Source organism: Aquarana catesbeiana, linkage group LG03 (genome assembly GCF_042186555.1).
Source record: "Aquarana catesbeiana isolate 2022-GZ linkage group LG03, ASM4218655v1, whole genome shotgun sequence".
NCBI classification, from domain to species: Eukaryota; Metazoa; Chordata; class Amphibia; order Anura; family Ranidae; genus Aquarana; species Aquarana catesbeiana.
Window position 1 is genome coordinate 468,569,908 of NC_133326.1, and position 14,980 is coordinate 468,584,887.

A 14,980-nucleotide genomic window follows, 5' to 3' on the forward strand; every position below is an offset into this window, starting at 1 on the left:
TCTCACCCTTCTGCTTCTCCTAACTTCTGGAGATATTTCCCCAAATCCTGGACCAGCATCATTGACCTTCAGCCAACATACCCAGCACCCCCCATCCTCCCATTGCAGCTGCAATCCACACAATCTCATTTCTGTTCCTCTTCTGCCTAGAACCAGCCTCCCCTTCTCTTGTGCCCTTTGAAATGCCCGTTCTGTTTGTAACAAACTCACTACCGTCCATGACCTATTCATCACAAACTCCCTGAACCTACTTGCAGTTACTGAGACCTGAATTCAAGAATCTGACCTTGTTCTCCTGCTGCTCTCTCCTACGGTGGCCTCCTGTGGACTCACTCCTCCAGGCCTAGTGGACGGAAAGGAGGTGGTGTTGCAATCCTCTTATCACCTCAAAGCACTTTTCAGGTTCTTCATCCACCGCCCTCTGTCCCTCTCCTCATTTGAAGCTCACTGTATTTGTCTATTTTCTCCAGTTTCATTGAGAATTGCTGTGATCTATCAGTCCCCTTGGACCCGTATCAAACTTCCTTGAAGACTTCTCTGTCTGGCTACCCTACTTTCTCTCTTCTGAAATTCCAACAATCATTCTTGGTGACTTCACCATCCCTGTTAATCTTAACACTCCCGCTACTTCTAAGCTGCTGAGCCTAACCTCCTCTTTTGACCTAAAACAATGGACAAGCGCTTCTACTCACTCTGTTGGCAACTGCCTTGACCTTATATTCTCCTACCTATGCACTCCGTACAACCTCTCCAATATTCCTTTTCCTCTCTCTGATCACCACCTTATTAGTTTCACTCTCTCCTTGTCTGCCTCCTCTTTGCCTTCCAACTACCAAACTATTACCCATAGGAACCTTAACCCTTCTCTTCTTTTTTCTGCTACAGATTGTCTCTACGACAAAATCTCATACTTGTTCTGCCCCAACTTGGCCACTTCTGTCTACAACAGTTCACTGCCATCCACGCTGGATACCTTGGCCCCCCTCACTACACTCAGAATCAAGCCCCGACTGCTACAACCCTGGCAGACAGACAATACCAGAAGCCTCAAAAAACAGAGCTGTGCTCTTGAGCGTCTGTGGTGTAAGACTAAGTCACAGCAAGATTTCAGCCAATATAAATTTGCCCTCCAAAAATACCATTCCTGCCTCCACATTGCCAAACAGACCTACTTTATCACTCTCATTAACACAATCTCACGCAGTTCCTGTCAACTCTTTTCTACCTTTACCATTCTACTTCGTCCTCCATTACCTCCACCCACTAACTTACTCACTGCCCAGGAGATTGCTAATCACTTCAAAAATAAGATTGAGAAAATTTGTTTAGAGATCTCCGCTCTACAGATATCTCCCTCACTTTAGGCCCGGTTCACACTTCTGCGATGCCAGACATCACATGTGATTCGCAGCTCACTGCTGTTCACGTCACATGCGATGTCTTTGTGATGTGATTTCAGCCATACAGATAGTATGGCTGATATCACGCCGCATTCGGTCCAAACACGTACAGGACCCTTTTTTTTGTTCGGACCAGAATCGGATCGCATGGGTGTGAACCAGGCCTCACACTCCTTGTCCTCCTGCACAATCAATACTTCCCTCTTTTAACCCAGCTACTATAGAGGAAGTCACTAAACTTTTTTCTAACGCCCACCTAACCTCCTGCCCCCTGGACCCTGTTCCTTCTCAAATACTACGGTCACCCTCTGACTCTATCCTACACTCTTTAAAACTCACAAATGACTTACTAACAGCCAAAACCAATGGTCATTATTCCATACTCTTACTCTTAGACCTTTCTGCTGCTTTTGATATAGTTAACCACCCCCTCCTCAAAAAACTAAATTTGCTTGGTCTCCATGGCTGCACTCTCCGTTGGTTCGAATCTTACCTATCTCATTGCACCTTCAGTGTCACTTACAACTCCACTTCCTCCTTTCCAACCCCTCTTACCGTTGGGGTCCCCCAAGGTTCTGTCCTAGGACCTTTACTATTCTTGATCTACACGTCCTCCCTGGGTCAGCTCCCATGGCTTCCGCTAACATTTATATGCTGATGACACCCAAATGTATCTCTCTGCCCCTCAGCTCACCCCATCAATCTCCTCACGCATCACTGATTTACTAACAGACATATCAGCCCGGATGTCAAACCACTTCCTCAAACTGAATCTATCTAAAACTGAGCTCTTAATATTTCCTCCCCCAAGTGCCCCTTCCCCTGACTTCTCTGTCAAGATCAATGGCACATCTATCAGTCCATCCCCACATGCCAGGGTGCTAGGGGTAACTTTAGACTCTGAACTGTCCTTTCAGGCCCACATACAATCCCTGTCCAAATCATGCCGCCTTAGCCTCCGCAACATTTCCAGAATACGCCCCTTTTTAACTAATGACACCACCAAGCTTCTAACTCACTCCCTGGTTATCTCTCGCCTCAGCTACTGCAACTTCCTCCTCATTGGATTACCTTTACATAGACTATCCCCCCTTCAGTCCATAATGAATGCCGCTGCAAGACTCATCCACCTTACCAACCATTCAGTGTCCTCCGCCAATCCCTCCACTGGCTTCCACTCACCCAATGAATAAAATTCAAAGTACTAACAATAATTTACAAAGCCATCCATAACTCTGCCCCCAGCTACATCACTAACCTAGTCCCAAAATACCATCCAAGCCGCTCTCTTCGGTCCTCCAAAGACCTCCTGCTCTCTAGCTCCCTTGTCACCTCCTCCCATGCTCGCCTCCAGGATTTCTCCAGAGCTTCTCCCATCCTTTGGAACTCCCTACCCCAATCTGTCCTACTGTCCCCTAATCTATTCATCTTTAGACGATCCCTGAAAACCCTTCTCTTTAAAGAAGCTTATCCTGCTTCTAACTAACAATGTTTTACTTCCTCCATCAGCTCATCCCCCACAGCTATTACCTTTTGTATAAAGCACTAATGAGCAGGGCCCTCTTGATTCCTCTTGTACCAAATTGTAATGTAATTGAAATGTCTGCCTTTATTTTGTTAAGCACTGCGCAAACTGTTGGCGCTATATAAAACCTGTATAATAATAATATTCCCTTGTAAGTGGGGAAATCACAAGTTTGACCTTTCTGTTGTGACCGAGGTCAACACATCAAGGTGAGCGAAGCAGTATTATTGTCGATGGTGGGTTCACTCTCACATCAGATCTGGTGCATTTTGTCCTTCTGGGATTTTCAGCACAAGGAGTTTCTATAGAATTTATCTATCGCATCCTTTCTCCCGGATTTATGGACACTTTGATGTTTATTATATATGCGCTGCACTGTTTTTATATTAGATTACGATTGGGCTTATGAATTTCTTGGGTGTTCAGCTGGCATATTCATTTAGTTTAATTAGTATTGTTTTAAGGTTTGCGCTGATTGTATTATCTATTCATTTATCGGTATTTAATCATCACTGGGGTTTTAATTTTTTATGCTACAAAGTAAAAAAGACAGAAAATTTTCACCCAAAAAAAATGCATTTTTCTTAGTTTTTGTTATAAAATTTTGCAAACAAGTAATTTTGCTTCATATATTTGAACCAAAAATGATGCTGCTACATTTCTTTGGTAAAAATAACCCTAATCAGGCTTTATTTGGTGTTGGCGGTGATGGGGGACAGACAGATGTTTTGTGCACTGTGACAGATGTGATGGGGACAGACAGGTGTTTTGTGCACTGGTACAGATGTGATGGGGGACAGATGTTTTGTGCACTGGTACAGATGTGATGGGGGACAGACAGATGTTTTGTGCACTGGTACAGATGTGATGGGGGACAGACAGATGTTTTGTGCACTGGTACAGATGTGATGGGGACACAGATGTTTTGTGCACTAGTACAGATGTGATGGGGACAGACAGATGTTTTGTACACTGGTACAGACAGATGTTTTGTACACTGGTACAGATGTGATGGGGGACAGATGTTTTGTACACTGGTACAGATGTGATGGGGACAGACAGATGTTTTGTGCACTGTGATAGATGTGATGGGGACAGACAGTTGTTTTGTGCAATGTGATAGATGTGATGGGGACACTGACTTGTGTATGGGGACAGGGGTATCAGTGGTGCTTGGTGTACTGTATGTGGGGAATCTGTGACAGCTCTCTGTACAAAAACCATCCTCACACAGAGAGCTGCCACAGAGCTGCAGATTCCTCCCCAGCACTGAGCTTGGCGGGGAGAACTGTCATAGAGACACATGTCTCTGTTTATATGTGACGGCTGTGATTGGACATATTCGTCACATGATCAGGAGGACCAATCACAGCGCCCATATCATAATGATCACAGGATGGGGCCGCGCTGTGAGCACTCATTCTGAGGACGTCCCTAAACGTCCACTCAAAGCGAGGAAAGGACCACCCGGCCGTTTATGTGCAGTGGCCGGGTGGGAGTTGGTTAAACATGCTGTAAATAGGGAAATATAACTGTTGATATACCAGAAATTTAGTAAATTACTATCTTCCTCTTTGACATGACAACATAGTCCTGAATACCCAAGCAAGTGGTGTCAGCCCTGCCCACTTCATTTCTGATGGATTACAAAGAACAAATATTTCTCATATCCTTCCACTTTCTTTGTCTCCATCACAACTCCTTGGGCAGAATCAGACAGAACAGGAAGTTATTAGTTCACAGGATTTCTAGCAAAATAAACAGGTTTTTTTTGAACACCTTAAATAGATATGACAGCACTTTCAATGGTATATATATAGTAGACAAAAAGGGAGAAAATAAGAGAAGTTCATTGATGGGGCTTACCTACCCTTTACGTTTTTAGCTAAAGACTTATTTTGAGATAGCAGAAACTGAAAAGCACAATTGCTTTGCTGCACTATTAAGGAAGTACAGCACAATATACAATAAATATACACTGTTGGCATGCTGTTTATACAGATGTCAGTACAAGAACCATTCTCATATATTATATTCAGAGTAATAGTTTTGCCACTGGGTGGTAGCGTTCTTGTACAATATAATGTTCTTCTTAAGGGGACGACATGGTTATGATGTCATTTCCTGTCTCTGTGTTCCTGTTTTCCATTAAAAGAAGGATTCAGCCATATGTCCAGCATCATCATGACTGATGAGTCATATCTGCAGCAACTTTTCTGGTTCAATAATTTTTTATTGCAGAAATAGTATTAAAACATACAACAATGTCAGATGCACCTAGACTGCGCAGGGGCTAGAAGTGGCACATAAGAGACAAAAAAGGCACAACATAAACAGAGGAGGGAAACCTCCTGTCTAAATGGTCACAAAAATCCTGAGTGCGGGTGGCCCATAAAGCCACCAGAGGGAAACTTATCCAGATTTCTTCCCAAATCAAACAAGCAAATAAAGCAGACATAGATAAACTAGAAAAGGAATTCTTAACTATTAGCAAGCAACATAAAAGAGACCCTAAATCTATTCCGGCAGCCAAACTCGATGAGACCAGACTGGCTTTAAACCTTGCTCTTACATCAAGAGCAGAGAAAAATTTACGATGGAGTGGGGCCCAGTTTTACCAAATGAGAGATAAAATTGATTAAATGCTAGCAGCTGGTCTAACTCCCAAACTTCGCTCTAATACCGTACCAAAAATACATCTCCCAAATGGATCTGGGACACACAACCCTCAGAAAATAATGAGCGCCTTCCATGATTTCTATAAAACTTTATATAGCGGAGGGGTGCAGTAGGATCAGGCTGGTATTGACTCCTTTTTAGACTCTTTACCTATTCCCAAACTGGAAGATCACCATATTGATAGATTGGAATCTCCAATAACGGCGGAAGAAGTGCTCTTGGTAATCAAAAACTTGAAACGGAGGTCGGCTCCTGGACCAGGTGGGTTCTCCAACCCCTATTATAAAAAGTTTGCACCCATTCTGTCCCCATATCTAGCACCATTCTTTAACGCCCTGAGGAAGGAAACGACCCTGGAACGCTCACTTAACTCAGCGTTTATCACAGTGCTTCCAAAACCAGGGAATGACCAGGGGGCTAGCAACTACAGGCCCATATCATTAATTAATAATGACCTAAAGATCCTAACCAAATTGTTAGCGGACAGGGTGTCCTCCTTCATAAGCTTATACATACATAAAGATCAGGTGGGGTTCATCCCGGGTAGCCAAGACCCTGATCAAATTAGACGGGCAATTGACATTATCTCACTGTTGAGATCGGGCTGGGATGGGGGGGCAATCTCAAGAAGGACTTTTACTATCTATAGATTTACACAAGGCCTTCGATACTGTCTCATGGCCTTATCTTTTCAAAATATTACAGTATTGGGGGTTTGGCCGACACTTCACTAACATTCTAAGAGTGCTATATTCGATTCCCGAAGCGCATGTACGATTCGCAAGCCCCTGATCTTCGCAATAGCGATTGAAACTTTAGCCATAGCGATCAGGACTCACCCGGATATTCTTGGCGTACAATGTGGCCCACAATCACACAAATGCACTCTTTTTGCAGATGATCTGCTCCTCTTCATCACCTCACCACTAATCTCTCTACCAAATGTCTGCCGCCTACTGGACGATTTCGGAAAAATTTCGGGGCTACCTGTCAATATGTCAGTTGCAGGCCCTTAACATAAATCTACCAGATTCCTTAGTTTCCCGGCTAAAAAGCCACTTCGCCTTTACATGGCATGATTCTCACATTCCCTACCTAGGGGTGCATTTACCGTCTAGGATAGAGCAGCTATATGCAACCAATTATCCGCCAATATTTCGCAAATTGGAATCGGATTTGCGTGAATGGTCTCGACTACCTATATCATGGCTAGGGAGAGTTCACGTTAAAAAGATGACACTACTTCCACGTATTCTCTATTTCTACCCATATCTATTAAAATGGACCATTTGAAACGCTTTCAGGTGAAAATTATAGCCTCTGTTTGGGGATCAAAGGGGCACAGGCTAGCTAAGGGGGTCCTCTTTAGAGCCCAAAACAAGGGAGGGATGGATTACCTAACCTACACAGGTATTACCAAGCAGCACAATTAGCCCAAATATCAGTGATCTACTCCCGGATTGCAAAACCTGATTGGGTGCATATGGAAAGGGAAGCAGTACCATAATTCACACTAGAATTCTTACTGTGGAATCACCCTAGTAAACGACCAGCAATTCTCGCTCCAACATTATCTCATTCAATGTCAGTATGGGACAAACTCAAAATTAATCCGGAGTTAATATCCCCGTTTAAGCCGCTGGCCCATTTATTCCACAATCCCCAATTCCCCCCAGGCATGAACATTAGAGCCTTTCAATGGTGGCTGAACAAGGGGCTATACAGAATAGGCCATTATTTTAACTCATCGGGTCCACTCACCCTCAATCACTGTATCAATATCCTTGAAATGCCCCAACTGAAACCTACAGACACCAACAAATCTCTCACTTCCTAAACTCCATTTGGGGATCCAAACCCTTACCACCTAGCATAACGCCATATGAACATTAGTCTGGCCAGCTTACCGAGCAGAGGGGGGGGGATCACGGTGATATACGAGTCACTATCTGTAGAGCACTCTAAAACAACCTGTATGTTGGCCTGGGAAAGTGAGCTCAAACAGGAATGGGAGCTGGACGAATGGCACAGAGTGATCACATGGTCGAATCGAGGTATACTCAACGTATCTCTGATGGAGGCAGACCTAAAAGTTCTAACTAGATGGTACTTGGTTCCTCCATCAGTATGACGATGGATTTGTCCGTCCCTATGTCCCCCCACATAGCACTGCTGAACTTCCCAATAGAAAAAGCCTCTAAAAGTAAAAGGAGCCTTATTCACTTTATCCTTCTAGGAGCTAAAATTACGATAGCAAAAGCATGGAAGCAGTCCACGGTTTCCAGTGACCAGGCCAAACGAAAAATTTCTTGGATCATGGCTCAGGAAAAAATGATTAGTATCCTACAAGACAGTGGTCATCAACCCTGTCCTCAAGGCCCACTAACAGGCTAGGTTTTCTGTATTACCTTGGGGAGATGCAGACTAGAATACTGCAATCACTGATAAGCAAATGATATCACCTGTGATGTATTTCAGTTATCTTGCAAACCTGGCCTGTTAGTGGGTCCTGAGGACAGGGTTGACGACCACTGCTACAAGATACCGTTCAAAAATTTGAGGCCATTTGGGAACCTTGGGCAGATTACATGCACATACCCTTGACATCTTCGTAGGAATTGGATAAAACAATCTTAGTAGAACATTCCGGAAGGACATCTCATTCCTCCTTCTATACATCTTCTTTCTTTTCTACCCCCTTCTTTTTCCTTTCTCTCTCTCTTTATTTTTATTCCTTAATACCACCTTTGCTAAAATATTACCTGGTTAGGTGGGTAGCAGGCTTTAGAAGATAACATCCCCGCTAGTTTAAATAGCATTTGATCTGTGGGTTGGATGTGCCGCTCCCCTTTCCATGACACAGCTTGTACCCATTTGGGGCGACTCCCTCCAGAGAGGGGCGGCTCTTGATGTACCTGCGCCCACTAACCACAGTTGTTTCTAAATATATCTATTTGAAATTCGTTCTCTTATACGTTGCATTACTATGGATTTATTATTCCACTATGTAAAAGAATGTATCAATGACTCTGTATTTTCACTGAAAAAATGCAAACATGCATTAATTCTGCATTAAAATTGTCCTGGGCATCTGTTGGCAATTGAAAAGGGCTAAGAGCCCCAGTAAGAGAAATGGGAAACGGAGAGACGAATAAGAAAGAGAGGGAGTAGGGGGAAGAGAGAGAAGGAAAAGGGGACCTGGGAAACCAGCCAGAGCCAACCCATACTAGCCAGAGGGAGTTCAGGGAAGGCATATGCCAGCCATGGCTCCCAAACTTTAAGGAACCTGGCATGCGTGTCTTTGAGTATACTAGACATTTGTTACCATCATGGTCGTCAAGCGGTTTTTCACTTCCTAAAAGGGGACTGTGGTCTTCTTCTATGCGTGAGCGATTGTCCTTTTGGCCATTATAAACAGGTGGGTTGCCAATTTCTGCTGACTAGCAAACAAACCTGGGATAGGGCAATGTAATAGTGCAAATTTAGCTTCTTTACAGACATTCAAATGGAACCGAGAATACAACAAACCAAACACTCTGGACCAGAAACCCACTAAACGCAGGCAGGCCCACCAAATGTGTATAACATCCCCACAAGCAGCGATCACAAGAGGTCGGGTTGGCATGAGCAATACGTGCTGGAACCCAATACCACTGCAACAGCACTTTGTATGCTGCCTCTAAAATGGCAGTATTGAAAGAACATTTAGCTACAGAAGACCAGGCCTTGCTCCAGTCCACTGGATTGATCCCAGTAACCAAATCTTGTTCCCACTTGGACTATAGCAACTTTTCAACACAGTAATGTTGATTACATTTTTACAATACTTAAGATCGCATTCTTGTATATCTAGGTTATAGACCGACTGTTTTGTTATTGGGATGTATGACCTCTTGGTCAAACCATGTTCCTCAGATGAATGGTCACCTTGTATCCATTTGGTAAGAGAATGTACGTCATACCTCCAAGATATGCTGTTTTTGAGCGTGTGCTTCATCCTTATAAAACTGACAGAGTAATTCCAGATCTTTTTCAGCTTCATTTCTTTCTCTCCTTAGAGCCTCCATCTGTAAAACCAACACCGTCTTCTCGCTTTTCAGTTGCTGCAATTCCAGCTCAGGTGTCCAGTTCTGCAAGAAATAATAACATAAATTAATGGTAAAGTAGATAAACATACTAAATTATGCGCTTAACTTCTGTATTCCCCCTACCCAATAGCAGCTGTATAAATATCCCAAAAGGATATTGACAAAATCTCATACATAATACACTTGCCCTCAAGTCATAAAATAATCACTCCAATCAATCAAAAATAAAAACAAAAGTAAAAATACATTAAAAAAAATAAGTAAATATATATATATATACAGATTCAAATAATATAATATATTAATGCATCAAAATAACTATAAGTCCATGAACTATATCAGTGTCCTTTTGATATATTCTATATACCAGTGATGGCAAACCTTGGCTCCCCAGATGCTTTGGAACTACATTTCCCATGATGCTCACTCACTCTGCAGTGTAATTGAGCATAATGGGAAATGTAGTTCCAAAACATCTGGGGTGCCAAGGTTCGCCATCACTGCTATATACTGTATGTGACAAGTGTGCAAACATCCACTCTCAGTAATGTAATGTGCTAGTGCTTCACAACCTCCAACATATACCCCAGTGACTCAAAATCACACTCACCAGATATATTTGACCTCTTATAAAAAAATTAAAAAAGACAGTCAAATTTATTCCAAAATATGCAGGGATGCAGAAACTTTCTGGCTCTGAATATACTGGACCTCTTGAAGATGGTCAAAAAGCACTGAATTATGATAACAAACTTGCAGGGGCACAGAGGAGCTTCCATTAAGAAAATTGCAGAGAAGAGAGGAAATAACAGTGGGCTAGGCAAGGCACTGTGCTGTCATAACGCACATGGGGGATGTCTGCAGGCATTAACGTTGGATACTGGAGAGTGCAGTGGTGCTGCGCTAAATACAAACTGTATGCTGCTAATTCCTAGTGCTGATTCTGACCCCTGTGCTATTGGTGAATTGAAGTAGTCACCCTTGTGCAAGTCTATGGAGCTGTCTAGTTTAACCACCTCAATACAGGGCACTTATACCCCCTTCCTGCCCAGACCAATTTTCAGCTTTCAGCGCTCTCACACTTTGAATGACAATTACTCAGTTATGCAACACTGTACCCATATGAAATTTGCGTCCTTTTTATTCACACAAATAGAGTTTTCTTTTGGTGGTATTTAATCACTAGTGGGTTTTTTATTTTTTGTGCTATAAATAAAAAAAAAAAAAGTAAATTTTGTGAAAAAAAAATGCCTTTGTTTCTGTCATAAAATTTTGCTCATTATTTATTTGCTTCATAAATTTTGGCCAAAATTTATACTGCTACATATCTTTGGTAAAAATAGTGTATATTATTTCGTCTTTGTGAAAGTTATAGAGTCTACAAACTATAGTGCCAATCACTGAAAATTGAGTACATCAGGTGAATCTCATTTCTTGAGACACTAATGCCTCTTACACACGGTCGGATTTTCTGATGGAAAATGTCCGATCGGAGCGTGTTGTCGGAAATTCCGACCGTGTGTGGGCTCCATCAGACATTTTCCATCGGATTTTCCGACACACAAAGTTTGAGAGCAGGATATAAAATTTTCCGACAACAAAATCCGTTGTCGGAAATTCCGATCGTGTGTACACAAATCCAATGGACAAAGTGCCACGCATGCTCAGAATAAATAAAGAGATGAAAGCTATTGGCCACTGCCCCGTTTATAGTCCCGATGTACGTGTTTTATGTCACCGCGTTCAGAATGATCGGATTTTCCGACAACTTTGTGTGACCGTGTGTATGCAAGACAAGTTTGAGCCAACATCCGTCGGAAAAAATCCTAGGATTTTGTTGTCGGAATGTTTGAACAAAGTCCGACCGTGTGTACGGGGCATTACAAGTCAGGAAAGTACAAATATCCCCCAAATGACCCCTTTTTAGAAAGTAGACATTCCAAGGTATTAAGTAGCATGCTGAGTTATTTTCAAGTTGTAATTTTTTCCCACAATTCTTTGCAAAATGAAGTTTTTTTTTTTACAAAATTGTCATATTATCAGGTTATTTCTCACACACAGCATATGCATACAATAAATTACACCCCAAAATACATTCTGCTACTCTTCCCGAGTATGGCGATACAACATGTGTGAGACTTTTACACATATACTGTTTGAGGACCAACATTGAAGTAGCACCTTAAGGCATTCTAGGAGCATAAATTACACATCTCATTTCATTTCTACCCATCACACTTTTGAAAGTCCTTGAGCACCAGGACAATGGAATTACCCACAAAATGACCCCATTTTGGAAAGCAAACACCCCAACATATATTCTATGAGGCATGGGCTGTGGATAGGTACTCGACTACTCTGATGGACTGCAGATAGGTACTTGGGTAACTTGATGAGCTGCAGACAGGTACTCGGGTACTCTGATGGCCTGGTGACAGGTACTCGGTTACTCTGATGGGCTGGTGACAGGTACTCAGGTACTCTGATGGCCTAGTGACAGGTACTCGGGTACTCTGATGGGCTACAGATAGGTACTTTGGTACTCTGATGGGCTGGTGCCTGGTATTCGGGTACTCTGAAGGGCGGTGACAGGTACTGAGGTACTAGGTACTCATATGAACTGTGACAGGAACTCATATGGACTGTGACAGGTACTCGGGTACTCAGATGGACTGACAGGTACTCATATGGACTGTGACAGGTACTCGGGTACTCAGATGGACTGTGACAGGTACTCGGGTACTCAGATGGACTGTGACAGATACTTTGATTGGTGGTGACAGGTACTCTTTATTGGGGGGCAATCAGTGTGGTTGGTGTACACTGTAAGCAGTAACAAGATGTTACCGCACTCTCCTTCTCACACACGATCGGTGTGTGAGGAGGAGAACCCGGTAACATCTTGTTACCGCTCTGTGTTTACATTTAGTGATCGGCTGTGAAAGGATCACAGCTGATCACGTGGTAAACAGCCGCCAGCCAATGGCTGTTTACCAGTGTCGGTGACAAGCAGTGTTCACAGGAAATGGCTGCCACCGATGTGCTCGCACACATGCGCCGTGCAAAGCGGGGCGGTACCATCTGTGATCGGCCGTGATAAAGTCACGGCCGATCACGTGGTAAACAGCCATGCCCAACGGCTGTTCACCCCCCTCGGTGGCGAGCGGTGTCTCCGTGACACGCCGCCACCAAAGGTACAGGGATGCGTGCACATGATCGCGCGCATTCCTTGTTTAAATGGACGTTATATGACGCCCGCCCAGAACGAGAGCCGCGCCGCCTGGCTGTCATATGACGGGCGGCAAGCAGTTAATCCACAAAAGGCAGAGCGCTAGGATCATAGGTCACTGTGGGGTTAATTTACTAAAACTGGAGAGTGCAAAACCTGCTGCAGCTCTTCATAGAAACCAGCTTTTTTTTGTCGATGCTTAATTGAACAAGCTGAAGTTGAAAGCTGATTGGGTACCATGCACAGCTGCATTAGGTTTTGCACTCTCCACTTTTAGTAAATCAGCATGGAGGTAAGCTAGTTTACATTTCTCCCCCAAAATTGCTGTAAAACTCTGTGAAGCTCCTCTTCAATCAACATGATATAGTGAAAGGGATGGGCACACCCAAAGGATACATGTTTTATACCTTGAGGGCCGGTTCACACTGGTCCGACTTCGAGATCACAAGTTGCATGACATGTCAAAATCAATGGTTCCCTATGAGAGGCGTCTTAACTGGTCCGACTTTTGAAAAGGTTCCTGCACTACTTTGGTCCGACTTGGGTCCGATTTCAGCCCATTGAATTCAACTGAAATCGCATCAAAATCGAATCAGCATCTTAACTGATCTGACTTGTGACACACAACTTGTTTTTAGAGAAATGTTAACTATGCAAGATGTATTGAAAAAAAAACTGCGTGGGCCCCCCAAGACCATACCAGACCGAAGTGGATTTTGAGGGGAAACCCCACGCCAAAATAAAAAATAGAACGGCCTGGGGTTCCCCCACAATCTATACCAGACCCTTATCAGAGCATGCAGTCTGGTAGGCCTGGAAAGGGGAGAAGAGTGAGCGCCCCACCCCCCCTTCTGAACCATTCCAGACCACATGCCCTCAACATGGGGACAAAGCACGGATCTTGTCCCCACAACCCTGGGCTGTGGTTTTTGGGGTATGCTAGCAAGGGGCTTATCGCAATCTAGAAGCCCCCTTTAAGAAAAGGGCCCCCCAGATCCCGGCCCCCCCATGTGAATGAGTATGGGGTACATAGTACCCCTACCCATTTACCCAAAAAAAAAAAAAAAAAAAAAACAGTGTAGTGTAACAAAATACGTGAGGCAATTTTTGACAAGTCCTTTATTAAAAATGAACAATGTCCTCTGATGTAGATCCAACATCAAACATTCACAATGTCTTCCTCCGCCGCCACTGCCAACCCAATAAAAGAAACGCTCCTCCGATGCTGGCTCCCGCCATTCTGTCAGCTCTGACAGTTCTTATAGAGCTATGGGGCGAGGCCATGTGGTCATGTAAGCTGGAGACCCCGCCCCCTTGTGATATCATGAACCCAGCATGATGGGTCTGTGATGTCACAAGGGGATGGAGTCCCAGAGTTTCATCACCGCATAGCCACGCTACAAAGTTTTAAAGAACTGTCAGACATTGGAGCTGACAGAATGGAGGAGGAGGAGCGTTTTTTTCTTTTTCAGCGGGTCGGCGGGGCCGGCGGAGGAAGACATCGTGATTGACGTTGGATCTACATCGGGAAACATTAGTAATTAAAAAAAAAAAACTTGTTAAAAACCGTCTCATGTTTTATTACACTATACTGTTTTTTTTTTTTTTTTTTGGGTGAATGGGTAGGGGTACTATGTACCCCATGCTCCTTCACATGGGGTGGCCCCCCTGCCCCAAAGCACCCACCCCCTCATGTTGAGGGCATGTGGTCTGGTATGGTTCAGGAGGGCGGTGCTCGCTCTGGATTATGCCATTTTTTTATTTTGGAGTGGGGTTTCTCAAAATCTATACCAGAGTGAAGGGTCTGGTATGGTCTTGGGGGGACTCCACATAGTTTTTTTTTTTTTTTGGCGTGGGGTTCCCCCTCAAGATCCATACACAGACTCAAAGGCCTGGTATGAATTTGGGGGGGAACCCCACGCTGTTTTTTTTTTTTTATCAATTTGGTGTGAGGTTTCATCCATACCAGAAGGAAAGAAATTGTTTTTGTCAAAAAACAAGTCGCAATCATCTCAAAGTCAGATCAAAATCGTATCCTGTTAATTTAAGTTGCATGGAA

At 43.6% G+C, this 14,980-nt stretch overlaps 1 protein-coding gene across 2 annotated transcripts in view; it reads right to left on the minus strand.

Moving 5' to 3' along the window:
* Nucleotides 1–14,980, minus strand: part of LOC141134592 (uncharacterized) — a 108,385-nt gene that overhangs the window by 8,887 nt on the left and 84,518 nt on the right. For both annotated transcript variants that reach the window (XM_073624067.1, XM_073624066.1), the window contains one exon: nucleotides 9,567–9,734. In XM_073624067.1, the coding sequence (XP_073480168.1) occupies nucleotides 9,567–9,734 (168 nt within the window). The remainder of the gene's footprint in view (nucleotides 1–9,566; nucleotides 9,735–14,980) is intronic.